At 36.9% G+C, this 27984-nt stretch overlaps 1 protein-coding gene across 2 annotated transcripts in view; it reads left to right on the top strand.

The window, feature by feature from the left end:
- Positions 1 to 226: 226 nt before the first annotated feature.
- THADA (THADA, armadillo repeat containing) overlaps positions 227 to 27984 on the top strand; it is a 35052-nt gene continuing 7294 nt past the window's right edge. Inside the window, exons 1-21 of one of the 2 annotated variants that reach the window (XM_027908707.1) lie at positions 227 to 327; positions 984 to 1078; positions 1478 to 1608; positions 2345 to 2493; positions 2621 to 2653; positions 3468 to 3516; positions 4423 to 4613; positions 5270 to 5364; positions 5653 to 5873; positions 6825 to 7516; positions 8181 to 8332; positions 8474 to 8629; positions 9804 to 9926; positions 10853 to 10976; positions 12420 to 12568; positions 13384 to 13594; positions 14964 to 15099; positions 15461 to 15597; positions 16024 to 16182; positions 17304 to 17461; positions 22491 to 22600. In XM_027908707.1, the coding sequence (XP_027764508.1) occupies positions 252 to 327; positions 984 to 1078; positions 1478 to 1608; positions 2345 to 2493; positions 2621 to 2653; positions 3468 to 3516; positions 4423 to 4613; positions 5270 to 5364; positions 5653 to 5873; positions 6825 to 7516; positions 8181 to 8332; positions 8474 to 8629; positions 9804 to 9926; positions 10853 to 10976; positions 12420 to 12568; positions 13384 to 13594; positions 14964 to 15099; positions 15461 to 15597; positions 16024 to 16182; positions 17304 to 17461; positions 22491 to 22600 (3347 nt within the window). In that variant the 5' untranslated portion in view covers positions 227 to 251. Of the gene's footprint in view, positions 328 to 983; positions 1079 to 1477; positions 1609 to 2344; positions 2494 to 2620; positions 2654 to 3467; positions 3517 to 4422; positions 4614 to 5269; positions 5365 to 5652; positions 5874 to 6824; positions 7517 to 8180; positions 8333 to 8473; positions 8630 to 9803; positions 9927 to 10852; positions 10977 to 12419; positions 12569 to 13383; positions 13595 to 14963; positions 15100 to 15460; positions 15598 to 16023; positions 16183 to 16809; positions 16911 to 17303; positions 17462 to 22490; positions 22601 to 27984 lie in introns of those variants that run through there. The other variant, XM_027908708.1, reaches the window with a different exon arrangement.

Raw genomic sequence — 27984 nt, 5'->3', positions numbered from 1 at the left:
CCGTTTTGTGCCATGCAATTTGGGTGAATTTTGGATGAAGTGCTTGAGCCATTTGAAGTTGATAAAGAGAGCTATTACCTCGAAAAAAAAATTGCACAGGTAATCCAATAAACATTACTTTAGGACAGAAAGGGAAGTGTTATCATAGAACACATTTGTAATTATGCTTTTAAAACAATGTGACTTGTTGGTTTGAGTTTTTTTTTGTTTGTGTGTTGTTTTTTAAGGAGGTATTTCTCTAATCAGCTAAGATGGTTTTAAAGAAGAAGAAGGAAACTCAGGTGGATGCATTCTTTCTTGATCATCATCAGCTTGAAAAACTTCAGAGTAAGTAGAGTGTATTTTTCTGAGCTAATGTGTGGTATCTCTTGCCTTTGAGTAGCTACCATTGGCTCAGGGGCATCTTTACCAATGTGCAAAAAAATACCTGACTGGAGGACATGAAGGAGGCAGAGCCAGGGTTTTTTCTGTGCGGAACAGTGATGGGACAGGAAGCCATGGGCACAAACTGAAACACAAGAGATTCCCTCTAAACATCAGGAAACACTGTGTTAATGTGAGGGTGACTGAGCACTGGCACAGCTTTCATGGGGAAGTCAGGGAGTCTCCAGCCTTGGAGGTATTCAGAAGCTGTATGGCTATGATCCTGGGCAGCCAGCTCTAGATGACCCTACTTGAGCAGTGGTATTGGACCAGATGACCTCCAGAGGTCCCTTCCAATTCAACCATGTTGTGATTTTGTGAAAGTGGTCTTCATATTGCAGACAAGGCCTACTGTTATGTTCCAGTGAGACTGATTTTTTTTTTTTTTTCATTTGTTAGGGAAAGAACCTGGTGTTAAGGTGTTGTAAGGTGACTTAAAGGTCTGTGCCGCCAGTAGATTTACCGGAGCAGGGAAAAACCCAAGAATTAAGCAGTCATTTTATATTATTATAAATTATGTATTGTTTATACTGTTTATTGTAATTTCTTTCTAAATGTAGAGTTTTCAAAGGCTGAAGAGCCAAACCTGGCTTCTCTGCTTCTGCACTGTGCACAGCTGAGAAATGGCATCCAGCAGATCCAGTGTATTAAACAAGTAAGACTTCACTGTTGTTAGTGTGGGTTTTGGTAACTGTGTCGTGCACTGTTAATGGGAAATACAATTCAAAATAAACTTTGCAATGTTTTAGGCATTCTCAGAAACAGGTACAAAGTAGTTGTTACTGCTGCACATCAGGTGGAAATGTAGTTCTAGTACTTAAATTAGTTACTGAAAATGGTGGAAGACAAGTGATACCAAGTTTCCTATTTTTTTTTGTATGTATTTTTGGTATTACAGGTGTTCTTGCAACATTATCTAACACTTCAAACTCAAAGGAAATACAGTAAAGAGAGGACAGTTTTTCACCATATACTTGGAGGAAAGGGAAATCTGCCACTGTTAATGATGGTATATCCAGAGCTTTTTGTTCATCCTGTGTTCTTTTGATTGTAGATTATACCATTGGTAAAGAAGATGGATCAGAACTCTGCATGTGATCCCATGATTAAAGCCTGTTTGGATGTTTTGGGAGAGATGTATTTCTCACTGAGTGTGAAGAATCCTTTGAAAAAAGTATTAGCAAGGTAAAAAATTGAATAGTAAGCCTTTGTTTTGTTTAAATGCTCTCTTTACCTAGAAGTCAGTAATTTGTCATTCACAACAAATTGCTGTAGTTTAATTACTGAACATTTGTGGTACTAATACATGAATATTAGTAGTATTTTTCTTTCTGGGTTAGTTAAAAATTTTAATTACAAGTAAGTTATCATTGGATAAATAACTTCAAAGTGAAGTATTATTTTGATCTGTTTCATTATTGGAAAGACAACATACTGTGCAATTAGCATTTTGAATTTTAAAATCCAATATTAGAGTAGAAATTCAAAATACTTCTGTTAAAAAAAAATCTCAGCTTTGTGAAGAGAAAGCGGTTCAGAAGAATCATAACTAAAATGATTTCGTGCCTATTTTTATTGCAATTAAATTTTTCTGTTGCAGAATTACTGCTGTATTTCTTTAGTGAATTTATTACAGCCTTAATATTTTTTAAGATCCAGTGCTTATCTTTGTTCCTTTCTTTGTCTGAAAAGATTCATTGTCCCCACTGAGAGATGCAGGGCTTCCGTCCTGTGTTTGATTGCTGGCCAGAGCTTTACACCCACTTGACAGGTTTTCTAGCTGCAAAATTAGAACCTGCATGCTTATTTTAAACAAGACCGTTTCTGTTCATTAGAGTTCTAGCTGACATTGACTTTAGTTGAGTGGATGTTCAACACCTCAGTGTAAGCAAACTGACTGTGCTGTTTCTTGCTGTTGCAGTTCACTGAGTGGTCTTCCTGAAGAGCTGATGATGTTGGGTGTGCAAAGCTTTGTGTCCTGCCTTAGGGAAGAACTGAAAACCACAGATGTGTATTTGTACAGAAAAGTGTTGGACAACCTTGCTTCCTGCATGGAGGACTTCAGATTAGGTACAGTGATGTTGTCTGGTTTAATTGGCTCAATGCTGGTTTGCACCTTGGTGATTATAGTGTTTGCAGTTATGTTAGACAGTGCTGGCTGGTATGCAGTACTTAAAATATATTTTCTTTCCTCTAGGTAGAGCAAGTATTAAGAACCTGTTTGAAGAAGGTAAACTTATATTTATAAGCTTCATGGAAGATTATTGGGGAAGGGGTGGGTATGTGAAGAAGTTACATGAAGTGGGCATGAAGATCTATCAGATCCGATTTCCTCTGGGTTAATTTTCAATAACTAGTACCTTCACATGGTACTTTTTTGTCAAAGCCAAGACTTTGATTTGTACCTTTAATTTCCAGGGGTCAGTCTTGCTTTATTGAGTAACCCTAGACATAAATCTGTGAAGGTACCAGTGAGTGATTCTTACAGGGCTGGAGGAGTTGATGTTACTTTGTGTGATGCATTCTCTGTGTTGTGCTTCATAATAAAGTTGGATGTGGGAACACTGAGCTAGTAGCAGTCAACTACAGCAAACCCAGGCCCACTGGACAAGAATTTTAACCATAATTTGGCAGAAATCTGATCTTCTGGTAATGCGGGATTACTTGACATATTGTGCCCTCAGTATGCAAGTAGTGTTCAGCTTCATGTGGACCTTTTGTGGCTGCTGTGTCTTTTTTGGTAATTTGAGCTTTTCACGAGGAACCAGAATTCTCAATACCTCATAGGAGTGGGCCGAGTGGGTTGGAAACTCTTGTTTTGTATCAGGTTGCTGCAAAACAGCCTGAGATTTTGCTTCAGCGTTGCTTGTTTTGGTCTGCACTGAAACGTCAGTTTAATTTGTTGTTGGAGTGGAAGAAACACCACTGTATGGATAACTGTTCATTGTAGCTGGGTATGATGTATATGATGTGGCTTGGTTTGCTGGTATTTCTCTGTTCTATTTCTCTTTTAAGTAAATTCATACCATAATTATTTTCACTAGTTCTTCGGTTTCTGCAGAAGTCGCTACTTGACATACAGGAAGAAAACAGGCAAGTGAATTCAATAACAAGCTCTATTTTATCTGTTTTTATTTCACTCTTGCAAGATAATTTGGTTTGGTTTGAAGTATCCCTTTAATTGATGAAAGACTGGAATGTCACTTTACAGTGATGTGTATTTTAAATAAAAAAGCTGCTGATTACTTTCTTTGTGGCAAATATGATAGAGTAAGGCAGTGATACTATGCTGGAGCTACTACTGCTAAGGGAGACATTTGAATTGTGATTTTGCTATCTGAATTGTAACTAAACAGTGTAATCAATAGATATAAAATTCAGGTAGAGTAATACTCTTCCACTTTCCATGAGTGTTTAATTGAGTATTTGTGTTCTGTTTAGTCTGTCACAGCAGTCAAAATTTTATATTTTCCAGCAGTGCATAAAGTGAAGTCTCTTCACTGTGGTCTCTCTCCAGAGGAGGGCGCTTAATGAAGTGTTTTGTACACTAAAAGTTTAGGTATTTTCTGTTTTCATGTTAAAGTTGAATCATAGAAATATGCTTTGCGCTATAGAACTATGCTTTGCACAGTAGAGGAACTACTTGAAAAATGAGAAAAGAGCAGCACTGCATTCTCTTGGTCTTTTTGGAAAGTTTCTGGAAAAATTCAGCTTTGTTCAGGCAGAGCCAAATGAGTGAAAGTTTGTCACAGGAACCTGCAGAAAGTGTAGCAGAATTTTTAATTCTTTTTGTTAACTTCATTTTAACAGACTGCCCTTGAGCCCACTTTTCTTTGTCCTGTAGTTAGTTACATATCTTGTCAACTCAAGCGATTAATTAGTTTTTACCGTTAATTCTTTCTGAGGTTGGCAGAATGTAGGTTTCTGGGGATGGTGAAGAATGGCTTATTATCCTTCTTGTGTGCATGTTTGTCTTTTTTTTTTTTTTTGTCTCCACAGAAAGAATATTGGGAATTGTATTGTTCAGACTCAGTTAATGCATGATTTACTGATAGCCATTAAAGTTTCAATGATGCTTGTACAGAAATTACAAGAAAATATCCAGGGAAATCTTTGGAAACACAATGAATCTTTTGTTTGGCAATGTATGTGTAGTTTACTGAAAAGCTCCACAAACTTCCTAATGGATGGTAAGTTTAGCAACATTCAAACCCAAATATTTTTATTGACTCAGTATTGTTGTCTTTGTAGTAAGTACAACCTGTATGTATAAAAACTTAGTTTAGCTTGAATGGAAATTGAATTACTGAGATTAATGGAAGTGGGAACAGTAGTTGGTCTTTTGGTTTGTAGATTGTGGTTTTGGAGTCTACAGTTTAACTTGTCCTACTGTAAAAAGAACAAGGTAAATGCTCTTACTAATAATTCAGAAACTAACAAATGCTTTTGGGACTTGTTGAATGTCTGTGCCTACCAGAAATTTATACATATCTGTGAATTACGCTGTCAAAACAATTTGTGGGTGCACTATAACTAATTATATTTTCTTTTTATACAGGCATTTTTGTACAGTAGAATTTATTGTGTGTCCATAGGCTCTGCCACAGCCCTCCTTGGCTTACTGGGCCATTCTGTACTGTCTATGTTAAAAGGTGTTGACAGTTTCCTATTACACTAGAACATAAATTCATTAATACTTCCTAGCCAGGTGGACGCTACAGATTAGTGATTATACAACTACAAGTAGTCTAGGAAAATGCAATACCATCGTTATAATTTAGATATATAGTTGTAGCACACAATGTTTGCTGCACTCTAATGTAAAATATCTTTCCCTGCCATATAGCAACACTCCTGCAAACTGTCCAGACTACGTCAGGACTGGCTGTTATTCTGTTTACTAGAGCTATGTATGAACCAGCTGAGGAATTACCTTCCTTGGTAAGTGCCTTTCTTCACTAAGACTGTGCAATGTCATGGTGTTGTTAATCTGTGCTATCAGAGTTGTTTGGAGGCTTTGCTGATACAGAGACTTGCCAACCTCTGCATCAGTCTTCATCTGGGGCATAAAGCTGTCACTCTCTCCTTGCCATCTGAAATAATAAGACCAGGGTTTTGAATTTGAGAAAACCAGCGTACAAGAAATCTCTCCACATCCTCAAAGTTATGCCCAGAATAGCTTTTCTCCCGTGCTTAGATACTGTAATGGGTGCTATTTTGCTGTTACAGGTCAGTGACTTGCTTCTTGGGACGATGAAACACGCAGGCGTGCCGGCGTGGTTTGTGAGTAACTGTGGGGCTCTGTGCACAGCAGAACTCCCTGACTCAGTCCTCCTCTTTCTTTGCCATGGAGCACTGGCCATGCTGGATTGGAAGAATGGCAGCATGGGTGAAAATGGAGAGAAACTGTTATTAGATATTGCATCAGTCTTGTTGTCTTTGAGTTCAGAGTAAGTTTGTGTTTTGATTGGTGTTGTTTTGTGTTTGGGAGGAGTGGTTTATCTTTCTACTTCTGTTTTCACCTAACTGCTGTGGTCCTGGTGGAATATCTCTTTGTTTTCTGTGCAATGATATTAGACTGTGCCACAGATCACATTAGTTATTTAACATATTCAGATTAATACTGTAAATTTGAAAAATATAATGGTATTGCATAGATGATTCTAAATGCCAATTTTTTCTTGCACGCTAAAATAAAATTTTGTTTTCCAACATGAGTGGGATTAATTTACCAACTCCTTTATGATAAGGTATGTCAGAATCAGTTCTTACATAGTCAGATAAACTTCAGTTTCAGGACATCATGTCTTATCCTTCTAAAAGTTACAAAGAAAACATAGTGTGCCATTGAGTGGAATACTTGAAGAAAGATGAGTTTGGTTTTTTTTCTCACTGCAAGTATTGACTGCTTGCATCTAATGGCCTTACCAGCGCTATTGGATTGGAGGTTAAAGCATGTATTCAGTTCAACCTTTGTTCCTGTCTTGGAGGTCAGTTTTGTGATTTTGTTTTTGTACATAGGGTACTCAGTTTTGATGGTTTTATATGGCAATGAAATTATATTTTCAAGAAGCATGCAGTAACATAATGCTCAAATATTAACAGATGCATAGTAATTTTTATTTTTGCTTTTAGAAATTAAGTGTGGCATGTCAGGTTTCTTTGCATATTTAGGGAGTTTAGCTGTGGCCACTTAATAGCATGTCAGGTAACTAACCGTGCACTTGGCAACATCCAGTTCATCACCTCTGTGTTCAGTCCTTTTCCTTAAGGAATGGCTAGTGTCTTCTTACCTGTTTTCTTGTAAGGTAAATGAATGTGACTAATAATTATTTTGAAACACAGATTTTTTTTTTAAATTGAAAATAATGAACTTTACTTTTGTTTATTCTTTTTAAAAGGTTAAAAGAATCCAGTGTGGCAACATGTTTGTCTAGAGTCCTTGCTATTTGGACTAATTCAGCGCTGGCTGCCCTTGGTTCGGGCTCTCCAAATCTGAAAACGAAGCTCAATGGGAACTCTGACATAATTGGGAAGCTGCTGGAATACATTTATACACACTGGGACCACCCTCTGGATGCCATTAGGCACCAAACCAAATTGATATTCAAGAATCTTCTTCAGATACACCAAAGCACCATTACTGGATGCAATGAAGAATCAGACCCATTCTTTTCAAGGCTGATAAAGCATTTACTAAGCTTGGACTGGCATGTGAAAGGGAAGTACTCTTCTCTTGGCAGTCTTGTGGAGTGTGTGGGCACTGAAAATATACTACAGTTGGACAGAACAATTCCAGTACAAATCCTGGATGTGATGAATGATCAGTCCCTTGCACCTTACGCTAGTGATCTTCTGGAAACCATGTTTACAAATCACAAAGCCCATTTTACTTTGAGTTGTCAAGAAAGCGCCTGGATTGATCGATGGCACAACATCTGGGTTTCTCCTCTTCTGGTAATACTATGTGAAGGGGACCACGACCAAACTACTTACATAATAGATTACTATTTACCAAAGTTACTCAAATGTAACCCTGACAGCCTGAGCTACATGATTAGAATTCTTCAGGCCTCTGCAGATGCTAATCTGGGTAAGAAAATAAATTTTGTGTTTGTAATCATAATTGGATTTTTAAAACAAAAATCTCAGACATGATTTCTGATTTATTATTATTGTTAGTTAGGGAGAAAAATTCCAGATGGTTATTATTGCTATTAGTATTTCAAGGTGAAAGTCATAATAATCACAGATGTGTCTTCATGACATGAGCAAAATAATTACTATTCCTTCCCACCTCGTGGGTGCCTTACTGTTCCCTTTACATGCCAGGGTTTATTATGTATTTGTATTTTCTTCAACTGTTTTTCTGTTCCATTGTTATTTCTTACACAGGCATGTCCAGTAACAGGGTTTCACAGACTGTTTTTTCTTGCAAATACGTGGATACAAGATTTATGTTGCTCTTTTAGTTTTTGACATGATTTAGTATAATTCTAAAATAATGGCTTGTGAAACCTCATAAGGTCTTTTTTTTTTTTTTTTCATATGCGTTCAAGATGAAGCTTCTCAGGAACCAGGCAATTTAGAACTAGTTTGATCTATAACAGGACCATCTTTGGGATTTACAGGGTAGAAGTAAAAGGGAGTGAAGGTTGGTCGTGTTGAAAGTGTTGGGAGTTTCTGACAAGTATTGCAAATAGTATGTTGTTTGTGTTACTCAAACTATAATTATTACTAGTTTTAATTTTTTTTAGGCTCTTGCAGTACTAGAGGAGCTCTTGGAGCATTAATGGCATGCCTGAGAACAGCCAGGGCTCATGGACACCTGGAGCTTTCAAATATCATTAGCAACGGTCTTGTATCCACTGAGTGTATAAAACAAGGTCTAGTTCATCAGCACAGTCAGGTAAAGATCAACCTTCTATGTGTACCTTTAAGTTAGAACAATTGCTTTGATCCTGATCACTGTGTCAACTTTGTTTTAAAACAAAGGTATCATCACAGGTGCCAGTAACCCTTTTATGGTGAACTTCTAAATATCTTTCAGGTTTGCATTGATGCTTTAGGTTTACTTTGTGAAACCCATCGTACCACGGAAATTGTGTCTATGGAAGAAATGCAACTAATTCAGTTTTTTATGATGTACAACTTGAACAGTCAGTCTCCTTCAGTAAGGCAACAGATCGTTTCTTTGCTGAGAAAGGTAATTTCAGATGGTAAGCAATGTCCAGCGTGCCTGTCACATTAGTTATAATGACAGGAAAAAAAATATTCCTGAGTACATTGATAAGTTGCTCATCTGAAAGAACAGAAGCTCTAAGGCCAAGACTTGGCTGTATATATTACCCAACTGAATGGTGTTAAGTCATTGCAGGCAAGGGTGGCTTAAACCAAAAACGAAGTGGTTGGTAGGCACAGTAACTTGGTCATGAGTGGTAGTGGGTGTTGCTTAACCTGTCAGCCCCCGTCGGCTCGCCAATAGCAAATCGATGTGCTGTAGGGTAAGCAATGAACCTCGTGTTGCCTTTGCTGCGGGCTCAGATTGTGCTTATACAGACTTGTCACACCTCAGACAAATTCACAGTCGCTTAATCAACCTCAGAAACCTCACCTGGAAGACAAGATAGAGGAATATTAACAGAACAGCATCACAAATGTGGCTGTGCCATTACAGTCTGCAGGAATCGAGTCTGTCAGCTGTGGAAGTTGTCGAGGTCATGTGTAGTTCATGGCAGAAGGGTGTAGGTAAAATGAGGAAACCACGAATGCGTAAGGAATGTTTGGGGAGATATTAATGGGAAAAGAAAACAGTGTGGAAGGAGAAAATAACTAATTTGAGGTGGGTGGTAAATGAGGGAATAGGTTTGGCAGAAACAAAAGAGAAATCCAGCTCTTTCCATTCTTGCCTGGTGCAGACTGAGGAACATGAGATGGAAGAATTGTGTTAGAGGGAATGTAATAAGAAAGGAGGTATTACCAGGGAATAATAAAAGAGGTGGAGGAAATATTCTATAGGTGCTAGTCAAACTCTTTAAAGAGACACTGAGGCTGTAAAAATCATATGCATTAGTTGAGCTTTTTTATATGTCCCACAGAAAATGAGGAGGTGGGAGGAGAAGACTAGGCATGAATTTAAGGAGGAAGATGAAAGAAAGTGTTGGAGGTCAGAGGGAGGGAAATAAAGGTCACAAGAGAGATGGGAAACAAATCCTTGGTTTTGGAGTGGAGAGAGAAGGATCTGTTCTGTGTTGTGTTGTGTGCAAATTCCCTAAATGTTACAAGAAATATGATCTGGAAAATAAGCTGAAAATCTGCCTTTCCCTTATTTAACTGTCAGTGATTCTTGCCTTACCTATGTTTTGCTTTTGTTTTAAAAGTTATTTTGTAGGATACAAGAAAGTTCCCAGGTGCTTTATAAATTGGAGCAGAATAAAACCAAGCAAGGGTTACTTGAAAACTCAGCTACAATGCATCCTTTGGGGATTTTGCAGCAATATAAAGTAAGTTAGACTGCCAGACACGCAGAGGTAAGAGGTGGGATAGCGTTTCTGAAGGTTCATTGTTCTTGAACAGCTCTGAGTAAGTTAGGCTGTGTGTGTGTTAGGAAATAGTGCAGTGCAGAAGGAGGAAAACCTGTAAAGCCAAACAGTGCGGAGGAGCTTGTCCACTCTGTCCACTAACACAGGGTAATTTTGGCTAAATATAGTGTTGCTGATGAACTGAGTGCCAATTAGTATTTGGAGGTGTCTTCAAGGTCAATGTTTTTTAAAAGCAGTAAAGATTGTTTTCTGAGTGGCTGCTCCATGATGTGAATTAAAACAGCAGTAAGTGAGGAATGCCTGAAGAGGTAACTTCAATGCAAAAAAAAAAAAAAAAAAAAATTGGATAAATGTCCTGTCAGCTGTTGACCATTTAGTAGTGAGTTTTAAATGATGTGTGTTACTTGCACTTCAAATAGAGATCAGTTGAGCTTCAGTCTTTTTCTTGCTCTCCAGAATGATCAGTGAGTGAGAGAATGACTGAGAGAGCTTCAATATAAAGACTTCTTTTGTATTTGGCCTTTTTTACCTATTTAAAGGCTCACATCATTGGTTTCTTTGTGTTAAACTGTTTCTTTGTCTTGAGTTCTACTTTTCTGGGTCAGCTAATTTTCAAGTTTTGATATAATGGCCATCTTTTTGGGGAGTGGGTAGGGGAAATTCTTGGGTTAAAAAATCTCAAAGGATTGTCCAGCTTTCACTGTACTCTAGGAAACAAGAAATTTTGTCAGTACCACAAAGGTAGGCCTCCCATTCTTCCAAAATTTACTGTAAGGTTGTAATTTTCTGGGTAACATGTAAAGCAGAATGTCCTGAATTCAGTTACTTAGAGTTTTGCTTGTAGTGCAGCAAGTAAACTGTCTTAAATTTTTTCTTGTGATTTTCAGGATTTCATGTCATCTGTATGTGACAGACTTTTTGAGGTATTGTTTCCTGGTTCATCACACCCAACCAGATTTTCTGCACTAAGTATTTTGGAATCAATAGCAGAAGTATTTTCTGTTCCAAAAGGTGAGAAGCCTAATTTTTGGGCTGTAGGAATCAGTGGTATTGGAGAAGATTCTTTTGCACCATCTAATAAATTTCTGGCAAAGTAAAATAGTATTCTTAGTCCTAATTTCTGTGGCATTTCATGGGTTGATTTCATTTTACCTGAAGGAAGGATAGTAAGTTTTATTGGAAAAAAGTAATATTGAAGTGAAAGCAAATGTTTATGACCTGTTAAATACCTTCCATAAATTAGGATTCTCTTGCATATCCTGTTTTAAGCAAGGTTTTTCAATGAATTTTTGTTATTATGAAGAAAACTTCTGGACAAGTTTCAATATATTTGATAACTTACTCCTTTCTCCTGTTCAAACATCTTGATAATTTAAAAAACCGAATTCATAAAAACTCTTGATTGAAAGACCTTGCATATCCTCATGAAATTATTATACTAAATAGGAAATGGTTTTATTGACCATTTAATGATGTTGTGTTGCTGTTATTTTAAATTTTAGTCATGGTGTTATGGAACCTCAATTCAAGATGTATTAGAGCCTTAGAGTACTGATGGTCTTGCTGAATCTTCTTGTGTTTGGGTCATATGGCCAACCTAAAAGCATGTTTTCAGGCTTAAATTGTACCTTTTTTTTTTTTTTTTAAGAACTCATTTGTGTAAGATTATGATTTTGAGAGGAAAAAATAGATGTTGTCTTGTTAGATCTTTTCTCAAACACCTTGATAAATGATGAACACAGTAATTTTATTATTATGAGTATGTAATGTATTTTTACTGCCTTTTTTAATAGAAAGTTGTATTGAGAGTTGTTTATAAAAGAAACTTGGGATTTCAGAAATCTGACATTGCTTTTATAAAGGAGGTTTAGCTGCTGTTGTGTGCTCTGCTGGATGGTGGTGCACATTATTTACATCTTAAAATTTTTGGCTTCTTTATAGCATTGTATCAGTCACCAGAAGTCACGACTCCTTTACATAAAAATTAAAAGTAAAAAATTGTAATGGCTTACATTTTGGGGGATTATTCCTATGACAGAAGAACCGAAAAGACCAAACACCAAAACACATTGAATTTTTTAAACCTTTTTTAGAAAGTAATTGTTTTCTAATATTACATACTTTGAGGAAAATAATTTTCAAGCAAAGCTATAATAAAGATTATTTCCAGTGCTGAATTTAAAGGGAATAAATGGGACTCTGTTTTTGGCAATAAGTTACTTTGAGTATTACTAAGAGTAACTTTTTTGGAGAGGGTAAGCTTTCCTTTCCCCCAACAGTAACTAGAGTATTTTAAGACCTGCTAAGAGTAGTAGTAAGTTAAAGTTTTAGCTAAAGCATTATTTAATCTTATTTGTAATGTTTCTTTTGCGAAGTGAAGCAGAATGTGAATACAGTGCTTATCGTGAAAAGAATTACAGCAAAATTATTTAAGTCATTGATTTTTTTTAATAGGTCAGGCACAAGTTTTTCAGTTGGATGAGGTGATTGATTCTACTCGTGTCCAAACTTTGATCCAGTGTTTTGCCAGTACTTTTGAGGAAGTAAAAGTCCTGGCCTTTGGGCTTTTGATGAAACTACGTGATGTTGCATTTAATTTTCAGGTATGGAATTTAAAAGAGTTTAAAGGGAGTAATTTTGAGAAAGATGACTGTTCTATATTATACTAGGTACTTGGGTTAGGTACAAAGCATAATTCCTGAAACTTGGAAGTCAGTCCAAGTTATCTGCAGTAGTGTTCATTACTAACATATTTTATATATTTTTGTGCAGCTTCTGCCCTTACCTAAGGAGGCTTGTTTTACTAATGGCTGAAGGCATTTGGGAAGTTCCTTGGGTGTGACTGTGAACTGTCAGAGAAGTAGTTAATGTGAACTCCTTGCTTAGCTGTCACTTCCCTTTGGAAATGACTGAGGCATTTTGACTAGGTTATTCTTGTGTTTTGAGAAATTCAGCTCCTTGTTTCTTTTCCTTTCTGATTGGTCTCAGATTTCATTATATGATGATATTTTTTAATTTCCCACAAATTTTGCCCTTTGAACTCAATACTGATTTTTCTGCTTATTAATTAATAAAAAGTGACTTTTAAATTAGTAAGTACTGATGAACAGATACTGTTTCCTAGTAAACTGTGCTTCTCTGTGATGTCCATTAGCAAATAAAAGACAGTCCTTTTCCTGTGAAGTGCAGTGTGATTGAATACTCCTTTATCAATGACTTTCCCCATCCTCAATGTGTATGTAATTGTATCCTTGCTAAATACATGATAACTGTTTCTTCAGAAATATGTACCACCAAACTTAATGAAAACCAGATTCTCAGATTTCAGGGTGGTAAGTAGCTTAATTAAATCAATATGGAAGCTTAAAAAATGAGCTTTGATTTTGTGTGTGGTTTTTTTTTTTTTTTTTCCCCCCAGGATTCTGGAAATCTAGATCTTCTATTCCAAGCAGCAATGGATCTTAGCACAAGTACCAAGCCATATGATTGTGTCACTGCTTCGTATCTGTTGAACTTTTTAGTACATCATCAAAGATTGCAGCGTGTTTGTTTAGGAAAATGGCTTGAGCATAATGCCCAGGTGGATGAAAACACATCAGTGAGTACAGTGGAGAAGAACACTTTGGCAGGTAACATTTTGGGGAAGAAGTTTTTTGTTTTTATTTGAAACTTTACTGCTTTTCCTTTGGAAGCAGGCTTAGTGAGTAAGAAATGCTTATTTCTAGCAGGATTTTAAGTATATTTTGTTTTGCTGTTAAGAAGCCAGGTTACTTAATCTGGGTTTTTTGTTGAAGTTATTGAATATCCTAGAAGATGGCTTTTGTTATTATTTTGACCCATGACATCAAGGCCCAGGTAGCGAGCCTGGTGAAACTGGGCACATGAAGTGCAGGGAAAGGAGCCTCTGCTTCCTCTGAGACCTCAGTCACCCAAAGGGAAGGCAGCAGTAGTTGGTCTGTGTATGTTACAGTACTGGGATGTTTGCAAGACTGCCCCTTGGAGCTCTGGTCACTTGGAAGCATTTTCCTGAGTAAATTGCAGTCCTGCACATATACATCCACAGTAATCAGGCTTGGTTCGCATCTGGAATATTTTACTTCAGTTTAGTGGCCCTGGATGAAAGATGGCGGGGCTCTAGAACTGGCAGGTTTGGCAGATTTCTATGTCAGGCTTCATCCACCCTTTTGTAATTTTCAATAAAACTCTAAAGTATTCATTATTTGTAATAAACTATTTAATATAGTTTGTAGATTTTTAGTAAACTCACTATTGTGTACTTTTTGTGCCGTTATTGGCTTCTCTATAGATGCCTATTAATACTTCATATGCAGTGAAATACTGATTTTGAGACATGGTGGTTGTTGCCATAAATGGAGGAAATGTGTGGATAACCTCATGTCTCACTGCTGTGGAGTATCTCTTGTTGTTAGTCATCCACAGTTCCTTGTCAGAGTCTGTAATTCATTCAGATTCTGACACTGAGATGCTGCAAGGTATAAATACAATTAAAATAGGCACATGTACCCTTGAAAGCCGGTCAGGTTCTTTTGTGGAAAACACAGGGTTCAAATATTTAACCGTGAACTTTTGATGTTTTAATATTCTGCTGAACTGATTATTACATTAATGTGTCTCTTAAGGGTGAAGTCTGACTTGCAGTATGTTGTAGGTAACTTCTCGTGACTTCATCATAAGCTGCGGGATTGTCCCCAGGCAGGATCAGGGTTGTGCTTCTTACAGCTACCGTTTGATTCAGATAGACAGATTTAATTGACTATAACAAATATTGCTGTATTTTGGGTTACTGAAAATCAATGATAACCTGTATTTAAGTTACAAAACAGAGAAAAGTGTAAACAAGAAAACTGCTGTGAATTTTCCATTGAGTTGTTGTGTAAACAGGCTTTATTCCTTAAAATACTTCTTAAAGCAGATTTATTTCTTAGAAAATACAGTATATGTATGTATAATGCAAATCTGTGCTTTTAAAAATTTTAGTTATCAAGCTTTTGTTGGTGAATGTTGAAGAAGAAATATTGCAAGCCAAGAAGTCTCTGCTTCAAGCAGCAGCATCGTTCCCAATGTATGGGAGAGTGCATTGTATAACTGGGGCTTTGCAGCAATTATCCTTTAAGTAAGTAAAACATACTAAGTAGTAAGTTGTAACTCCATATTCAAGTGCAGTGGAAGAGCTGTTCAGGAGAACATAAAACCAAACAGTATTATTTATAACAAAATCCAGGGCCTGGATCTGGCTGCTGCAGTGTTTAGCTAGCCCTTTGATACTTCCTTTTTATGTGTTAAACTCAGCCTTAGGACTTTTCAATCTGTACCCTGTTTATAGTTTTCATAAATACTGTTGTGGAAGTGTTCGTAACTTCAGTTCTTTTTTTTTTTTCTTTTTAATATAAAATTACTTTTAATCCATGTTACATTTTTGATTGTGATTTTTTGTTTTGTTTTGTTTTTTTGTTTTTGTTTTTTTTTTTGTTAAGTAACTTAACACTGGTGTCTGAATGGAAGGAAATGGTGACCAGGCTCATTCTGATGTCATACAAACTCTCTGCTGTAGTATCACCAGTAGTACAGAGCTCCTCACCAGAGGGTCTTATTCCAATGGATACTGATCCAGGTAAAGAAACAAACAAACAAACAGAATGCCCAAAGAATTCTGTTAAAATCTGATGCCCCTGAAGTTCTGTTCATTTTGCAGTGATTAAGAATTAGAACAAGCACCCCTCCCTTTAAGTTTCTCATTGTATATCGTAATTTTCAGCCACTCTTTTAACTTCTGATAAAGGTTGTCTTGAATTCTGCACTAAAAAGCCCCAAAGAGCTGCAGATTGTGTTGTTGCATCTGTTGAAATGCAGGGGGGGGGACCGTAAATTCTACTTTTCTTCCTTAATTGTTCTAATCACTGTAATTTTACATTTTTATTTTTTTTAAATGCTAATAGCTTTGTTTTGCACTTACACGCCCAAAATTAATTACATCAGTATAAAGAACTTGAAGTAAAAGACCAAACTATCTTACATATCCCTCTTGGTTAATATGCAGAAAGTGCAGATCGTCTGCAGATGATTCTGAATGAGATACAACCACAGGACACAAATGATTATTTTATGCAAGCAAAAATTTTGAAAGAACACTGCAAAGAAGAATCTGAAAAGCTGGCTGACCAGAGGCCAATGAAAAATACTTGCACAGAAATGAGAGGTAAATCTGATGCTGTATTATTAATTAAACTAAGGTATTTTTATAGAGCAGCCATTTTATGTGGGTTATCAAAATTGGAGATTACTTGCTCCATATCGTGTTTCAGTTCTTACCTCTCAGCGGCTAGTTATTTGGACATGGTTTTAAAAGACTAATTCACTGTGTTTCTGGAAGACTGTGGCTAATCTGTCTTAAGGCACAAGTGAAGTTTAGTTGTTTTGATATAGGCCTAGACTCTATTGCCCTGATCGTACTGGCCAGGTAATGTTTAATGCCTTTTCTATCAAGCAACACTTCTAATACATTTCTTGTTGAAAGGTGTTATTATGATTTCCCTTTCCAGTGTACGCAAGGCTAGTGGGGAATATGTTCATGCAGTACAACTTGTTGCATAAAATTACATAAGCAGAAGTTTCAGTGAGAAAGATTCCAGTTAAGTAGTATTTGTCTGTTTTAGTGAACAGCAGCTGTGAAATTAAGTCTTACAGTGATAAAGAAATTCTAAGCTTTGGTGTCTTCAGTGTAGGCCAGAATAAATTTGTAGAATATCTTTACATTTTTTAATTTAATAGTTTGTGCAACCTTTTGAACTTCCTTTCCTCGCTTGTTTTGTTTCTGTGTTTAAAGTAGTTTTTTGATCGGGCCGTACCAAAGAAGTGGGTAAATACGTGTAAATGTCACAGCGGCCGCCAGATGGGGCTGTTGCGCTGCAAACGCGGAGCCTTTGCCAGGCCTATCCCTTATGGACTGTGAGCGATGGATTGAGGAATGGTGGGGAGCTCGTTGGAGCCTAGCTCCGAAGTTGTGGATGTTTCTATAGTTCAGTGTGCTGCTAAATAACTATTGTGACCCAAAGGCCTCTACTCTTTCAAAAAGCCCTGTTCTGGTAAAATGCTCATGCTACAGCCTTTCCCAAGTGAAATAAAGCACAGGGAGTGTTGAGGAGCGGAAGCGTTTGGGGTCAGCAACACTGAATTATCTTTTGGGCAGTCAAGTTTAGAAATTTTTTCCATAGTTAATTGTGTTTCGTAAGAAGATCAGGCTAAGTGCAGTTTAAATTACACATCTGCAAATGAAAACTTGGACTTACACTATTGCATTTGTTGGGTTTTATTTTTAAGGTAAAGAAAGGCAAACGTGTGATGTCACAGCTCAAATGGTTCTCGTGTGTTGCTGGAGAAGCATGAAGGAAGTATCTCTGCTCTTAGGGACACTGTGTAAACTTTTACCTTCACAGACTAAATCTGAACCTTCAAATGGGTTGATTACTGAAGAACAGGTAGGGAAGTAATTTTTATCATAAAACCTACAGTTTCTTTTTGGTTAGTGGTGAGGGGAAGGCAGTTTTCAGAAAACTTTTTTCTTAAATTTACTTCCTCGTATGGACCATCACTGAAGAGTTGGTCTTGATGACCCTTGTGGGTCCCTTCCAACTCAGAATACTCTGTGATTCTGTATGGGAAAAGTTGTGGGGGTTTAATTTTTTTTTCCATGTTCTTGTGGTTTTCTTGAGTTATTATACTTGGTTAACAGTCTTGTTTTCATGATGTTCAGAAAGCATAACTACAGAAGAAAAATATAAGTGAAGAAATTACCATTATTATTATTATTGACTTCTAACAAAGAAACTAACAAACTCAAAGAGTATTAATTCTAATTGTATCAGATTATTTATGAGATGTATGCTGTGTTTAGGGACACCAGGGCCTCTCTGTGTCCCTACCCTTTGTCGCTCTCTCTCTTGGTGTATGTACTCATAGAAGGGCTAAAACTCTTCTAAGCTAATGTCGTGTTCAGAATGTTTTCTGTTTCATTTTACTTTAGGCTCTTCATTAATTAAACTTCATAGCCAATAGTTCTAAAAGTTATATATGCTGACTAGTCTTACTCTTGTCCTCCATAGGAGAGTGAATTATGACTAAACTAATTTGTATGTAATGTGACTCTCTTTTTCCTCCAAGTTTTTTGATTTAAGAGATCAGAAATGTTAATATGCCATCGGGGTCTCTTGTAGAGTGTTGAGTTCAGTGTTTACAAGAAATTAGATTACCACAGGCATTTATTTGGGAAATATTTTGTGTTTATTAAATTTCTGTTTTTAATTGATGACCTTCTCGTTTCCATATGGTTTCAACAAAACCAGTCTCTCCATGGAAGATTGAAATATGCAAGACTTACTACTTTTTAACCTCTTTTTCTTTCCAACAGAAAATGTTTAGTTTTTCCTTAGGTGTTAAAGCTTTCCATCTTAAAATAATGAATAGTGTAATACACTGCAGATCTTATTTGTCATGTTATCTATTATTTGTGTGCCCCAGAAATAGTATTGGTATCTTTATTCTTGCGGTGTCTCTCCCCTTCGTGTTTTCATGTGGTTAACAGCTGTGCTTGTATTGTTGCAGGAGTCTCTGGGGTAGATGAGAGAACAGATACGCATTTCCACCATTATGGTCATTAATCTGTCCCAGGGCAAACAGGAATTGGTATTTTAGAATGAGTCTGCTTTTGCTGTAGCGTCTCTGTCTTTAGAAAGCAGACATTAGGAGATGCCCTTTCAGAAGTGCTGTGTTATTAGGCAAGGAGTTTGACTTCGATGATCCTTGTGGGTCCCTTCCAATTCAGAATATGCTACGAGTATATGAAGATACCTTTCTCTTCCTATAGATGCCTCCTTAGATTATATATGCTTTAGATGTCTTCCTGTAAAACAGAACATCTGCATTCTAATTTGAAGAATGCTAACTGATGAGAAGTTAGTTTGAAACCCTGATTTTCCTCAGGCTTGCAAGGCAACACACAGAGAAGTACAATTTCACTGAATGTATACAAATAGAAGAAATGTGGGCATTTTTTCTTTATTTTTTGAAATTGGCATTATTGTATTGTACCAAAAAAAAAAAATGTAATTTCATCATAAATAACTGAAAATGTCAACAGCATAACTGCTGTGGCTTCAGGCTTCTATATAACACTTTCAGTGTTGACAATTGGATTCTGGTATCTTATGCATGTAGAGCCTTCCTTTCAAGTTGCCCATTCTTTTTCTTCATTCTGTAAGTATTAAAAGAGATTTAAGAATACAGAGAAGAAAAACTCAAGAGAAACCTTGGTCATCTTGCCTTGAGTCAGGACTAAGTCACTGTTGAAAAAAAAAAATCTAGTAGCACCGCTTGGCCAGTCTGTTGTCATCCCGTTGCAAACTACCCCCATCTTGTACCTTTGTAGGAGATGTTGGCAAAGGCAGCTCATGTATGATACTTTGTTGTTGTTGCAAGGAAGTTGGGACAATACAGATTTGCCCTCTCCTTGTCTTTTGAGTAAGAGATTGGGTTTACACGGCATTTGATACCACTGTGCACGCTGATTATAACATCTTCGGCTCCATGGTGTGGAAATGCACGTACAGAGAGAGCAGACTCAAAATACTGTGTCTGGAATCGCAGTCTTCAAAGTCTAAGCTGTTCTGCTGTGGTTGCTTTGCCTTCAGAAGCAGACATAAGAAGGGCATAGAATATTTGCAGTATAGTAAATCCATCTATTCAAATACATACTGTGCTTTACATTTTCCTTCTGATCCTGAAAGTCTAATGATAGAGTGCTCGAAGCTCTGCCTGTTAAGATGCTCAATGCAAATAGTATCATGTCCTAGTAACCACCAGGTAATTGACAAAACAATATCTAACGAAGACTGTGTTGAGTTTGTCATATGATCTACAAATCATGAGAGTTCTCCAAGCCTGGAGGAACCTTAGCTCTTCCTCAAACTCCCGTTTATCTCACCTCTGAAGTTTGAAGACTGCTTTGGGAGATCAGCTTGCCAAAGTGGAAAGACTTAGTTGTCCCTGTACCAGGGATTCTGCTTGTGTTAACCCAGCAGTCCAAGAGAGCTGATCTGAGCCCTTGTGATGGAACACTGAATGGGCAGAAGGCTTGTAAGTCCTGACAGTCCTCAGTACTTGCTACTTATTTGTGCCACCAGTGCAAAAGTGTGGCTCCCATTGCTGCTTTGGAGCAGATGCAAGGAATTTGTTCTACCATAGGAAGAATTTAAAAAAAAATAAACCCCCCAAATCCACCAAGAAAACCAACCTCTCCTTGGTTCTTACTGTGATCAGTCATCTCCTCTGGATGTTTATTGTGTTTGGCAATATTTCACAGACTACAGTTAGTTTTGGGTTGAGATGCTTTTGCAGTTCTTTATGCATTTTAAGCCATCCTCTACTAATGGTTTCAAAAAACACACTGGCTAGAATGTAGAACCTTACTGTAGTGGCGTCTTGTTTATGTGGAGGCACAAATGTACCAACCACTTTTCAAAGCCCTCTCGGAATATCCTGTACATAATTTATGTCTTGAATACTGAGATTCTTGGCCTCAGCAGCAAGTGTGGCCCTGTAAAGTGTTCACTGTTGATTTAGTAACATCAACCTGTTGTATTCTAAATCTTTGACCAAGATGATCAAATGTGTTTATTATATTTGCTCCCTACTCCATATTTGAGTATTTTAACTTCCTCAGGGGTGCTATTTCATGTGCAAGCAAAGTTGGTAGAGGCACCTTGTGTTATAGTTGCTGTGCATCTTTATGATGCTGTAGAAAATGTGAATTCTTTGACTTCTCCATCATGTTGTATGAAGTAATGGTTTTCTGACATGAGGAAGCTGGACACTCATGGATGGCATGATGCCATTAGATAAGAATCCATGCCTACACACTTGCCTCAGGCTCAGGCTGGTGTTATATGCAAGAACAGAGTTATGGCAGTGCATTTTCTAGCCTATGATTTCAATTTGATTCAAGCTTCTAGGCAGTATGGCTGGTGCAAAAAGCTCAGAAGTATAAATACTAAAGTTGAAAGTTACATGACAAAAAAAGAATCTTGTGAATTGCTCTAAAAATGTAAGGGTGGTGGTGGAACAGGATGGTAAGTTGATTTGCCTATGTATGGTTTTCTTGTTTCAGTTTTGTTTACACACCTGGAGAGTTGGTCTGTCTGTGGGTCAATTCCATCTGAATAAAGGGCACTTACTCTTTTTGGGCTAGAGAGCTGAAATGAAACCCTGTGGGTACATAAACTACCTTAAAATCCACTTAGAGAAATAACCTTTTTAGCTCAAGTATGTCCAGTTATTGTGTGTTTCACATTAGGTGAATTTTAGCTGCAGGAAATAATAACTTGACTGTCTCAAATTTTTATTTTTTTAACTATTGCAGTCTCATTGCTTGAGTAATACAAATTATTTAACTGGAGGATGACAAGCTATACAGCTAGATTATGACAAACTTCTCTGACAGTTTAATTAATTGTCAAACTATTAAAATACTAAAGTCATAAGTAACAGAATAAGTAGAATTTTATAAGAAACTTGATGTGATTTTATGCATGGTCTTATATAAAAGCTTTAAAGACACTTCTGCTGGAGAACTTTTAGGAAATACTCCTGAAGAAAATTTTGCATAATAGAATTAAGTATGTGCTATGCATTTTAAACAAGCTAAATTGGAAGTCTGATTTAGACCTTGAAAGTTGATGAGAATTAGAGCAAAAAACCAACAAATAAAACAGCCTAGTTTAAAAACTTGGTATCCTGATAGAACTCCAGAAAGTAATTATGGGTAAAAGTGTAGTTACCCCATTTGCCTTTTTGACACTTAAATATAGCTCTCATTGCTAAATACAGACAACATCTTTTCATTTAGAAGTGTTTCTAAGAGTCTGCAGCAATTATGCAGAATCCTAGAACCTTAAAAATAGCTAAAGCAGATTTGTTTCCCTTTGGTGCAATTTTTGGAGTTTAAATTTTGTATCTTAGATATTTTCATAGATGTTTGTTTCTGCTGTTAAGCTGTAGTAGATATTTTCTTTGGGATTTTAGGTAAGAGTGAAGGCAGACACGAAAGATTCTAAATTTTCCTCTGAAAGTAAGAGTTGTCCCTTCTTATAAAATCTGTATACCTCTTGGAAAAATAATCAATTTTATGTCCTTCATGTCCTTTTTTTTTGCCTTTTTTTGAGATTACTACCCCTTTAACCTGAAAAACTGAGTATAGTATTTTTTATCCTTAAACTTTGTGGTGTTTTTTTTTTTTCTTTTGTTTTGATTTTGTTTTGGTTTTAGTTGTTTGTTTTTGTTTTGGTTTGGTTTTGTTTTTTAATTATAGGACTTCTAGTTACTTTTTAGTTGTACCACTGACCTTTCCAACCAGGGGAAGGATTGCTGCTTGTAATGGCAGAGAATTTTGCATATATATAAAAATGAATTGTGTATATCTAATTTCACATAGCTTTTTTTTTTTTTTTTTTTTAGGTTAAAAATATCGGTGATTACTTTAAACATCATCTGCTGCAATCACGGCACAGGGGTGCATTTGAATTGGCATACGCTGGCTTTGTGCAGCTTACGGAAATGCTCCCCAGGTAGAAGATGGGCACCTATCTGTCTCTAATGTAATAGTTTTACCAAACTGTGGCATCAGTTCTGAGACTGCCTGTGCAGGGGGGGATCCTTGATTTCATGTGGATTTTATTGGAGTTTGGTGAAGGCACGATGATGACATTTAGTTGCATGATGTCTGGGACTTGAACTGTGATGCTTATGGTTAGAGATGGTGCTTAGGCATTGAAAAATGATACAGATGTTTAATGCTTGCTGCATTTTTCGTAGTCTCTGGCGCGTTATATTACTGAACAGCTCTTAAAAACTCTTGGGAAAAGCAGGAGTGTAGAATTCTTCTGTCTCTCTCCCTTTCCTGGTCCTTTACAAAAATGCATGGCAGAGTTAGTTTCAGACGGGACGTTTGCTTGGAAACTTTCACTACCTGTCACTGAGTTGTGTATTCTGACATTTGGAAGAGTACCTGACTGTGCATCACAAGATATGATTTGCAATCTGTTAATTTTTCTTTTCTTTCCCCTTGTTTTTGCTTTCCTAGAAGAACTAAATGAGGTCTGGGCAAGATTGTTGGAATTTCCATTACATGCTTAGCTACCTATTTTAAGTGTTGGTAATGTTTCTTGATGATATACAGTGTTGATATCATGCCCAGTTTTGAAAATCAAAAATCTCTACCAACTTTGTGGGGTTTGGTGTTGCTGCCTTTTTTTTTTTTTTTTTTTAATGTAGTTTTTTGAAAGACCAGTCAAAGTTGCAGTTTGAAGTACATGTATTTTCTCACCAATGTCAGGTTAAGTAACCAATGTTCCCTTTTTACGCCAAGTTGGCCAGTTTGAGGTACAGATCTGTGTCTTCTTTATTTCTTAATGGAAACATTTTTGATGTTTTCAGTAGAGACTGACTGGCTGACCAGGTTTACTGTGTGTCCTCTCAGACTATTTTACCTATAGAACTGAGGGGTTGGTCTCTGGCACAGGATGTTGGTGAGGCAGCTGTGTATATGTACCAGCTCTGCTACAGAAAGTGGTGAGATGTTAAACTGTAAAGCCATGGTTCAGTTGGTGATGTATCTGTAGAAGGTACATTATTTTCTTGTGTGTGCTGGCAATCTTAGGGATTTTAAGTTGGCCTGAGTAGTCTGCTGAGAGCTCACACAACCTCACTTTACATTTGGTTATCTACTTAAAAAGAAAAAAAAAAAGAAACTGATATGTGGTAGTTATTGCTTATCTTTTTACCTATCTATATACATTACATATATTTGTGTAAATGTTGCATTCTTTTTCTATGCTATGAAAACTTGGTTGAGAAAGTTTTAAGGTGATACAAGTTTCAAAGGATTTATTCCTCCTATCAAACTAAAGAGAATCTGGCCATCTGAGTAATACTGTTTAAAAAAACCCTAGCAAACAGACCTTTTACAACCACAAGGGGTTTTTTTTGAGAGGAGAAGGGAGGTGATCCAAACAGGTACAGCCCGACTAGTCTGATCTCAGTCAATATGCGGGGACTGTGTAATGATCTTTAAGGTCTTTTCCAACAGAAAACATTCTATGAACTTTGTAGCAAATAAACTAAAAACCAGGAAATACTGGAAAACATATAAAACATATAAAGCAGTTTATAGCAGACTAGCTGTTTTTCTTTAATTTTCAGTTTTTAAATTTGTTTTAAAAGCCGAGGCAAATAGAGTAGAGCAAATCTACCTAGAATTCAGGAAAGTTCCTGATGTGTTTGTTCTCTCTCTCTTTTTCTGCCAATTGTATTCAATGGAGCACAATCCACTTAACAGCAGACTTACACTGTGTTGTAAAGTGAAGAGCCAAGCTCAAGAGAACTCTGCTTCTCTGGAAGTTATTAAAACCTTAAGCAGTGTGTATGTGTCATCAAAAACAAAACCCAAGTAATTTTTCTCTTCTGAATTAGCAGTTGTCCATAACAGTTTTTTGACTTAGCATTTTTAAAGTTAAGGTATCTCAAGTAGAGCAAGTATTCCTCTAGGAAAAGACAGTTACAAGAACCAGAGAGTGGCTCTGTGGAAGTACATTTGTTTCAACGAAAGACAATATTTTCCATGAACTGTAGGTCTCATGATATTTATTCGTATTTAAAATGAAGGAGAAAGAGGACTGATACCAGAACAGCAAATTCCTCTTTGATTTGGTACTGCAGGGATAGGAGGAGTATCTTGAGATTCTTCTCCAAAACAGGTTCGTTAAGTCTTGGTGAATGCAGCCACTTTACAGGTCTGTTGAGTGTCATGGAGTCTTTCCATGTTCCCTGTTACAGCTGAGGGGCTCCTCTGCAAGTGGATCTCAACAGGTTTACTTCTCTCCACAGCTGCAAAGTTCATGGACAGTCTTGAAGCACGTGTATCACATTCTGTATTAATTTACTGCTGTGTCCACAATACCAGCAGAGAAAGCCTTTGTTTGGGGCACCTTACAATAATATATGGCTTAAACACCTTGTTGGGCAGAATTGAGCTCAAGATCTACAGAAACATCCTTGACATTTGAATTCATTCTTTCTGTAAGACAGAGTGAAAAATCTGTCACTAAGACTGTGCCAAATCCCTTTCCCAAGCATTTATGAATTAGTCTAGCTGAACATGGTCCTTCACTTTTACAGCCAAACATTTTCTTAAAACTTTATGCTGCAGTGTATACCATCTAGCTCACTTCCAGCTATACAACCCTTAAATACAAGTCTTTATAAGAACCAAGAGTAGACTTCTTTCTAGACAGAACAATGGTATTCAGACCTGTTTGAGGTAGTGGTGAAAGAGAAGTATTTCCTCTGCAGAGATTTCTTAAAAACCTGATGAAATTTGATCTCTGTCTTGAAATTTGGATGTAAATTGCTGAGTCTGCTCTAAGTATGCAAGTTACCATTCTTCCGTTTCCCTGCTCATATTCCTTTTGGGAGTGTAATGCTCCATTTGTCATGCCTGCTTCATGTTGCCTGCAGCTGCACCTTTAGAAGACCATACAGTTACGTAACAAGGAACGTTCATATCAATGAAACAAGCAATGTGTTTTTTAGAAAAAAATATTTTCCTGTGAAAGACCTGAAGAAATTACAAATATTCATTTAGTCTAATAACGTGGTGGTTAAGGAAAGTACGTGGAAGTCTCTGGGTGTTTGCTCTCAACTTGAATCTTCTGTAATCGTTATAAATATTCAGATAATTTCTCTGTCCCAAATGATGTTTTGCCCGTTTAGCTTTTAGTTGATTTAGTGATCTCTTTTTTGACAGATCAGGTAGAACATACAGACTTCTAGAAATCTCAAATGGTGTTGCGTAGGTAAAGCTGTAGTGCGTTGCTTCACTAAAGTGGCAGAATGCGAGCGTAAGGTTTGGGAGGAGTTATGTATTTGCATACACAATGTATTTACTTAGAAATAATGTATTTTGAACATTTTTTAATACCTGAATTGGAACTTAAACTGAGTGAACACTATTCTAGGTGGTGCAGCAAGTTAGGGCCATAACCGATAGTTTTCTGGAAAACTGTAATGATGAAGAAGAATCCTGCTTTGATTTTACAATTGTTTAATCTGTCAGTATCAATGGAAATTATTCACCTGTACCTAGTCAGTCTGATCTTCTGTAATATTTCTGCTGGGGAACTGGGAGTAGACCCTCAATCCTTTGCACTAAACTATGCTTCTGTCTCATTTTGTTGCTCTGAAGTGACTGTAACTCTTTGCTTTCCCAGGCTCCTGTGATCTGCTAGGAAGACTTGTAAAATTGAAATGCCACTAATGGACTTTCTAGTGAAACTTACTAGAAGTGTAAATAACTTTTCAGCAAAAGTTATCCTTAATCACTGATGTGAAGGGAGGAGTCTCAAAGGAAGAGAAAGAAACTCAGGGGTGGGATTTGTGATGCTTCTAGAGTTAGGAAATATGTGAGAAAAGGAAGCATAAGATACAATGTTAAGGCACTGCTCGGTTCAAATACATATTCATTTTTGACACTGTTCATATTTTCCCTCCCATTTCTTTTCCTGCTTGGTGAGAAAGAGAGATAGGGGTAACAACACTGTCTTTCTGAAATTTTGAGTCCACCCAAGGTTCTCTCTGCTCTGCTTTACTGATAGAGAAACCTCAAACCAGCACCCTTCTCAGTGCACCTATGTAATTTGGAAAATTTTGCTTCATGTAGAGCAGATGCTATGAAAAGGAGGATGCAAGTGGAACAACTTTGCAGTTTCAGAGAACATCTTCTTAAAAGTAGCCTTATAACTTGAATAGTCATGCTCTTCTGAGGCTAAATTCTTGTCTCTTTATTTGCCTGAGAAGTGCCAGGGGAAGTATCTGAGTCTAGCTTTATGAAAAATGTGAATCACATTACTTATGGACAAAAGAATAATTCTTCAGGTCTACCGAGAGAGGAAAAATGGTGAAAGAAAACCCCTTTTTCCCCAGGTAGGAACTAATTGCAGCAATTGGAAATGCTGAATTCTGGATACACCCATATAGAAAATGCTTCTGGTCATGTGAAATTTATGCTACAAAACACTGACATCCAGGAATGCCAAACCCAAGATCAACCCTTTGTTAACACACCATTTATTTTGGATAGGAGAAAATATAGACTTATAACTTAGGAACAGGGGTTTAGCTTTAGTTTTGGGTTTCCAGGCTTTTTCTACTTGTTGGTACTGACCACAGAAAGGGTTTGAGGCATGTATGAAATTCTTGTAACCAGCAAGGCAGACAGAAAATTGTAGATTATACTTAATGTACTGCATCTTAAGTAATGTACTGCATCTTAAGTAGTTTGTGTATCAAGTTACTGTGTTATATTGTCATTATCAGCAGTATTTGTTTGATCTGGTAGAAATAATTACTATTTCATTCTGGAAAATGACATTTGAGCTTGAGATTTCGTTATTCTTAAAATTTAGGACCACCTGCTTCTTAGGACAATATTCCTCTTGCCAGACCATAAGGAGAGATGGAGCTGCCAAATTTCAGGGAGTAGTCATCTCCATTGCAAAGTCAATAGTTTCTAATGTTTCTAAGTCTAAAGCAATAACTCTTTCACCTTCTAATAAATGAAAGTGCATTGGTGGGTGACTGAACAAGGTAGAATTACTTGTGGCAATATCAAAGCTTTAAGGGAGTCTAAAGTTTATTGGACTTCAGTATGTTTCTCCTCTTTCTATGAGTACTAAAAGGGGAAAAACCCCTCAGTTTACTCACTAAAAAAGTATGCAGTGTGGCAACTAAAATATTTCTTTAATGCTTTACTTTGTGTTCCTCTGCACCCCAGCAGATGGGAGTATTTCTTGTGGGGTATGTACTGGGAAAATGCACTGATGAGAGGTGGGCACTGTTCTTTGAATAATTAAACTAAGACATTTGAATTCTGGGGATGTGAAACCAGGTGCAGACA

This window comes from Empidonax traillii, unplaced genomic scaffold, assembly GCF_003031625.1.
Source record: "Empidonax traillii isolate 1590-97213 ecotype Southwest subspecies unplaced genomic scaffold, ASM303162v1 scaffold1806:size59425, whole genome shotgun sequence".
Taxonomy (NCBI): Eukaryota; Metazoa; Chordata; class Aves; order Passeriformes; family Tyrannidae; genus Empidonax; species Empidonax traillii.
This window is presented reverse-complemented; position numbering and strand designations above follow the sequence as displayed.